At 65.2% G+C, this 6,242-nt stretch overlaps 2 protein-coding genes across 2 annotated transcripts in view; both read right to left on the bottom strand.

The window, feature by feature from the left end:
* Positions 1-758: 758 nt before the first annotated feature.
* On the bottom strand, positions 759-3,239 carry UCN2 (urocortin 2). Its single transcript, XM_006171047.3, has 2 exons — positions 3,152-3,239; positions 759-1,704 (listed from the first exon to the last, which is right to left on the bottom strand). The coding sequence occupies exon 2, from the start codon at positions 1,692-1,694 to the stop codon at positions 1,353-1,355; it is 342 nt and encodes a 113-aa protein (XP_006171109.1). The 5' UTR covers positions 1,695-1,704; positions 3,152-3,239; the 3' UTR covers positions 759-1,352.
* Positions 2,264-6,242, bottom strand: part of COL7A1 (collagen type VII alpha 1 chain) — a 31,390-nt gene continuing 27,411 nt past the window's right edge. Inside the window, exons 106-119 of the mRNA XM_027769288.1 lie at positions 6,004-6,084; positions 5,785-5,838; positions 5,662-5,715; positions 5,528-5,590; positions 5,269-5,331; positions 5,065-5,181; positions 4,818-4,895; positions 4,670-4,723; positions 4,486-4,534; positions 3,905-3,937; positions 3,690-3,773; positions 3,461-3,553; positions 3,152-3,349; positions 2,264-2,896 (exon numbers count right to left, since the gene is read on the bottom strand). Of these exons, the coding sequence (XP_027625089.1) occupies positions 2,880-2,896; positions 3,152-3,349; positions 3,461-3,553; positions 3,690-3,773; positions 3,905-3,937; positions 4,486-4,534; positions 4,670-4,723; positions 4,818-4,895; positions 5,065-5,181; positions 5,269-5,331; positions 5,528-5,590; positions 5,662-5,715; positions 5,785-5,838; positions 6,004-6,084 (1,038 nt within the window). The 3' untranslated portion in view covers positions 2,264-2,879. The remainder of the gene's footprint in view (positions 2,897-3,151; positions 3,350-3,460; positions 3,554-3,689; positions 3,774-3,904; positions 3,938-4,485; positions 4,535-4,669; positions 4,724-4,817; positions 4,896-5,064; positions 5,182-5,268; positions 5,332-5,527; positions 5,591-5,661; positions 5,716-5,784; positions 5,839-6,003; positions 6,085-6,242) is intronic.

Genomic DNA, 6,242 nt, shown 5'->3' with positions numbered 1-6,242 from the left:
CGAGGTCAACGCCAGGGCCCCCACCAGGCAGCCCGACTGCCACTCCGCGGTCGCCCTCTGCAGCTGGGCCTGCCGGGGCTGCCGGTGTCTGCCCTGTCTCCAGCTCCAGTTGTCCACACCGCCCAGAGGGCCTGCCCCACCGGAGGCGGAGCTGCCCAGAGTCGCTCATCTCTACGGGATGAAGGTGGGGTGTGGAGCAGGGCAGACTCGCCCCTTCCAAGCCAGGTCAGTTAAAGCGGCGGGGGATGGAGAAAGGGGTGTGACTCAGCCCCGTGTCACAGGCGCGTGCACATGACTGCTTCCTCAGCCTTGGGCCCGGCCATTCATTGAGCTCCTCCTGCACGCGGAGCTTCAGGTACGGTGTCCCGGCTGCGCACAGGAAGCCTGCGGCATCACCGTGCGTTATGGAGGAGGAAACCGAGGCTCTGAAAGGAGCCTGTCCCCTGAGCCACATGTGCCTAAGGGCCAAGGCTGGGCATGCAGGGGTGTGGTAGAACAGGTTTGGGGGACAGGGACCAGCAGGTGGCGTGGTGGTTAAGGTGCTGGACACTCCCACATGGCTGACCATGGTTCGAGTCCCAGACCTGGTGGCTTCCTTTCTCACTTTCCCTCTCTCTCCTTCTTTCTCTGTGTCTCTCTCTGGTCAAATTAAAATAAATGAGTGAATAAATAAAAATTAAATAAATAATTATAAAAAATAAGGAAAAATTCATAGTCTTTTTTATTAAAAAAAAAAAAAGAACAGGTTCGGGGGACAAATGCCGGCCCCTCCCAGCCCATATGCCCACAGCCTGCTCAGGTCTCCAGCCCTGAGACTCATGGGAGCAGTCCGCACGTCCCCCAGGAAGGCCGCCACATCGCAGACTGTCCAAGCATGGCCATCTGTGCCCAGTCGACTGACGGCCCATGCCTCTGGGCTAGAGACCAGCTTCTGGAACATAGAAGGCGAAAGTGACGCTGCCAGCTCTTCCCGCGGTGGCCTGTGGGGCTTGGGCAGGCTGGCCTCAGCAGCGGGGTGAACTCTTGGGCTGAGGAACCTGAAGGTGACACCATGATGATCCGCACTGTGGGCACCCGGACACGGCAAGGCCCCTCGTGGCAGGGTCTGGGCTCTAGCCAGACATTGAGTCTGCGGGCACATCAGTGTGACCAGACTCCACGTGAGTCACGCAGAGGCAACGTCCAGGCTGCCCAGACAAGCATGAACCGGAGTGGCACTCAGACATGGCAGGACACATGGCCGTGCCCCTGCGGCGGCATCTGGACCCTCCGCCCAGTACTGGCCAGCTGGGTGGCCGTCTCCCGGATCGCCCGCCAGTGTCACGAAGTCATCGTGAGCTGCTCCCTGAGGCTCAGCGGCCGGCGTGGGCCAGGACGTGGGCGTTGGCGACAGCCTGCTCCCTGGCAGCCCTCGCCCGGGCCTGTTCCAGTAAGATGTGCAGGAGGCCAAGGGGGACATCCAGCGACAGGGTAATGCGTGGGCCACGGCGGGGGCTGGGGCTGGAGTAGGCCCTGGTAGCCAACGGGCCTGGGGTGGTGGCCGAGGGGGTGTGGCTCTCCGAGGCGGCAGGGCGGGCAGTGGTCCCAAGACTGTCCTGAGGGAGGAGCTGGGCAGCTGGGGTGTGGGTCTCCGGGACAGCCAGGACTCCACCCAGCGCCAGGACAGTCAGTACCAGCAGAGGGCCCCTGGGCATCGTGGTCACGCTGCAAGGAGGGGACAAGCTCAGGCCAGGGGCTCTGCTTGGCCACGCTGGCCAGACAGACGTGAGAGCAGACAGACGGAAAGACAGGGCCGCAGGGGCAGCAAAGCCAGGCCAGGGGCAGAGATAGACAGGGACAGAGAGAGGTGACAGAAGAGAGCCAGAGTGAGACAGGAACTCAGACAGAGCCAGGGAGGGGCTCAAGGGGAGACTGAGAAAGGATGACAGAGACAGAGAGGAGGATGGATGGATGGAGAGAGAGAGGGAAGAGGCAGAGAAGCTAGATGAGGCAGACCAAGCTAGAGGGAGACTGGAAGGAGAAGGCCGTCAGAAACCACCGCAGAGACAGACCATGCTGGCAGCGAGACACGGGGACAGGGGAGACCGAGGTCTGAGCACGACAGCTGGCAGCTGCTCCAGGAAAGGGAGGGCAGGAGTCAGAGAAGCAGCCGAGACCTAGAAGCCCAGGTCCACCCGGACCCCGCTCCTTCCCTCCCAGCCCAACCCCAGTCCTACCGGCCTCCTCTGGGCTCAGTGGGGCCACCGAGTGGTCTGGGCTGGGCAGGCAGTGCGTCCCGTGTCTGAGCCAATGCCCCACGGGGCCCATTTATCTCCCTCGGCCTCCTGGCAGGAGCTGGGGCATGGTCCCCCCATCTATGACTCACCCCTCCTGGGGGTCAGCAAGGACATATTCCCGGCCCACACCCTATCTCTGTCCTCCGGGGACAAGTTGGGGACTAAGGTCACAGGGCAGTGACCGGGGTGGGCAGAGGGATGCTATACTCATGACCCCCCAAGGAAACTCTGTCCGCAACACCACCATCTCCCCAAACAGTCACACAGGGGCCTTTTCAAACAGCAGCTTTAATGCCCCCAGAAGCAGCACCGTGTCGTCACAGGCGTGGGTCAAGGGGCGGGTGAGACGCCAGTCACATCCGCTTGGCCCACAGCCGCCCCCCCGCGGCGAGTCACCCGCCTGGGCGGTGAGCAGCAGGAACCACAATGGGGGCTTGTCCACAGGGGGTGAGGCCAGACCCAAGGGACAAATCACTGAAATAACGGACACGCACACGCGTGCTCACGTGCACACGGGCCTCTAGCACCAAGGGGTGGGACAGCAGGGGCGGCCGAGCGCCCGGCCCCTCCAGGGGACGCTGACCTCAGCTCGTCATCTGGGCCTCAGCTCTGGGCAGCACCTGGTGGCAGGTGGGAAGCAGTCTTCAGTGCCAGCCAATGAGACCTGGCGGCACGGGGCCGGGGCAGGCCACAGTCTAGGACAGGCTCTGACCTCAGAGTGGGGACCTGCGCTCGGGGCGCTCAAGGAGGGGACACAAGGGCCCAAGGGCCTTCTCACTACTAGGGTTCTGTACTCAGTCCTTTGGTCTGGGGGATATCTCAGGTCACCAGCCTGAGGGCCCTGGGCTGGTGGCTGCTGGGGTGGGGTCTCATACCTGTTCCCTGGCTCTGGGCCACCTGGGGTGAGCAGTGGCGCTCACAGGCCTCTTGGGTCCCGAAGCGGTTGGCATTCCCTCCGCAGCCACCATAGACAAAGGGGCGACAGGCCTCAGTGCCATCCGGCCCAGCTCGGTGGTACCAGCGCAGGGTATAGGCGGTACAGGAGCCCTCGTCCAGCGGCAGGGAGCAGGGGTCTGGCCCAGAGGGGTCAGGTCAGGAGTGGGCCTGGGGATCCCCGAGAGGGCTGCAGGGCCCGGTACTGCCCACCCCCCCCAAGTCCTGCTGGGCCCAGCCCCCCTTCTCACCACCACCGTGCCCTGGAGCCTCAGGGTCCTGGTACTCCTCCACGGAGTACTCAGAGTACTCGGAGAACTCGTCGTCCTCGGGAGGCAGCAGGTCTGCGGCAGGGCGGGGTGTGGTGTGAGCACGCGCTGTGTCTACACATGTGCCCGGCACACACACGCTCCGTGAGCTGCGTGTGCCCTGTGCACGTGCACACTCCCGTGTCTGTGCCCAGGGGCCTGGTATCCTCACCTTCTTCTGCATGAGAGACCCGCAGCACGGGCACGCGGTGGAGTTGGGAGCCGGCTGTGTCTGCAGCGTAGCTGGGGAGGGGTCCTGGAGCAAAGAGCAGGGGTGCAGGGCCTGGGGTCACCAGGGTAGTGCCCCAGCCATCCCCCCAGAGGACGCAGGTGATGGGCGGGGCAGGGCCCAGGGTGAAGAAAGTTCCAGGAGCAGAAGCTACTCACGTGACCCAGATGCGATGAACTGGCCCTGGCAGGCTGAGGGGCAGAGAAGGACAGCGGCCAAGAGAGAAAGAGGGACAGAATACGGGGGTAGAGATGTGGGGTGAGAGGCAGGAGAGAGGAGAGAGTGAGGCAGCGACAGGGAGAGGCAGGACGGCGGGGAGAGGCCGACATGAGGGAAGGTGGGGAGAGGCCGCCCGGGGGCACCACCGACCAGGGAGGAGCCAGCAGAGCCAGACGGCGCGGGGAGGGGGAGCAGGAGCAGGTGTAGGCAGAGAGGCAGGGAGAAAAGAGTGTCACTCTCCGATGCCCCTCAGGTCACCACAGACCCGCCTGGTCCATGGCAGGCCCCAGGGGACCGTCATCCCGGACTCTGGGTGGCCACCTGCAGCTGCCTGTGGCTCCCTGTGCTGGGAGAGGTCCTGCTGCCACGTGTGTCGTGAAGCCCGTGTCCTCCATGCCATCCATGTCCACCCACCTCCTCACCCGCCTGTCCTCTGTAAGCTCTGGGGACCCCCTGCCCCTGTCTAGGGGGGCCGATGGAGCAGGAGGGGACCCGGGAGGTACCGAGGAGGCCCACTCACCGCAGTGCTGACTCATCTCCTGACGCACAAAGGCCCGGATGTCACCCTCCTGGGAGGCAAGGCCACAGGGACCATGAGGAGCCCACAGTGCAGGGATCACGGGGGGGGACAGCGTGGGGGCAGGCCCAGGGGTTGGGGTGTCACCTGAGGACAGCAGTCCCAGCCCGGCCCAGCTCACACTCACCGTCAGGGCAGCCTCTCCCTTCTCGCCACGGAGGCCAGGAGGTCCTGGCCGCCCCTACGTGCGACAGAGGGGACAAAGCTGTGACCTCTGATCTAGGGACACCAACAGTCACCCCACTCTGACCACAGGCCCAGGAGTTCCCACTCACCTGCTCCCCTCGCTCACCGGGGGCCCCAGGGGCCCCGGGGGCCCCCACCACTCTCTCTCCAGGAGGGCCTCGCTCACCCTGCCGGGCACACAGGCCACACGGGCATGTCAGGGCCGGCGAGCTCAGAAGTCGGGCAGGGAGGAGATCGTGGGGCAGGGAGAGGCTGGGGCAGGGTTAGGGTGGGCACAGCACAGAAGTCATGAGGTTGGGAGGGTCGGGGGTCAGGGTCGGAGTCGGGGTCCCTTACCTTCTGACCCTGAAGTCCCTCAGGGCCTTTGGGACCAACACTGCCAGGGGGCCCTGGAGGGCCGCTAGAGCCATCGTTGCCCCTGGGACCTGGGAAGCCCCCAATTCCCGGGGACCCCTGGGCAAAGGCAGGACAGGGTCAGTGACAGGGTACCCAGAGTGGACCCACTCCCCTCAACCCACCCTGACCCTTGTCCCAACTCACCCGCTCCCCTTTCTCGCCCTGGTCACCCTTGGGTCCTGGCTGCCCGTCAAAGCCTCGGTCACCCTGGGGACAGACGAAGCATGAGAGACCCTCTGCCCCATGTACCCCTGGCCTGCCTCCCCTCCTTCAGTCCTACGTCCTCGCTGTGACCCCAGCCCAGCCCGTCCCATCCCTGTGTCCCAGCGCTCCATGCTGCCTTGACCCTAAGCCCTGCGGCCCGCCCTGCCCCCGTCGTGTCCTCTGTGCAGTAACCCTGTACCTTGGGACCGATCAGGCCCTCCTTGCCCGGGGCCCCAGACTGGCCCGGCACTCCCGGCTCCCCCTGGAGAGAAGGAGACACAAGCTCGGCCCTGGACCGCAAGGGCCCTCCTCTTCCGGGTGCCCCACACTCACCGTCTCTCCTCTGCGTCCTGCCAGCCCGGGGCGGCCCGGGAGTCCAGCTTCTCCCTGCGGGCACCAGGCGGGGGTCAGCCCTGGGCCCAGGCCCCGGAGCCCCCACACCCCACATCACCTTACCTTGTCTCCCTTCTCTCCATCGAGGCCGCAGGCTCCCTTCACGCCCCGCTCGCCCTGGGGGGAGAGGCAGGTGAGACCCGCCCAGGTACCTCCCTGATGGACCCAACCCTAAACCAGCTCTCCACGCTGGTGCTGGCGTCAGGCACTCCGACCTCCAACCTCACAGCCCAACCTCACCCTCCAGCCTCAGCTGACCAGAAAGACCCATCCCCTTCCCACCTTGAGGCCCCGGGGGCCCATGAAGCCAGAGTCGCCTTTGTCTCCCCGGACGCCAGGGACTCCGTCCTTTCCTGGAGGTCCCTGGAGGGGAGGGGTCAACGTGAGGTCAGGGGAGGCCAGTGAGGGACCCAAGGGAGTCACCCCAACAGGGGGAGGGGATGTCACAGGGTGAGGCCACCACTGGCAGCAAGGTCTGTCACAGCAGGAAACACTACCAGAGGGGCCGCGGGGGAAGAGCG

The sequence above is a fragment of the Tupaia chinensis genome, unplaced genomic scaffold (assembly GCF_000334495.1).
Source record: "Tupaia chinensis unplaced genomic scaffold, TupChi_1.0 Scaffold149184_1, whole genome shotgun sequence".
In the NCBI taxonomy this organism is placed as follows: Eukaryota; Metazoa; Chordata; class Mammalia; order Scandentia; family Tupaiidae; genus Tupaia; species Tupaia belangeri.
The sequence above is the reverse complement of the archived record's forward strand: the minus strand, read 5'-3'. Positions and strand labels throughout refer to the sequence as shown.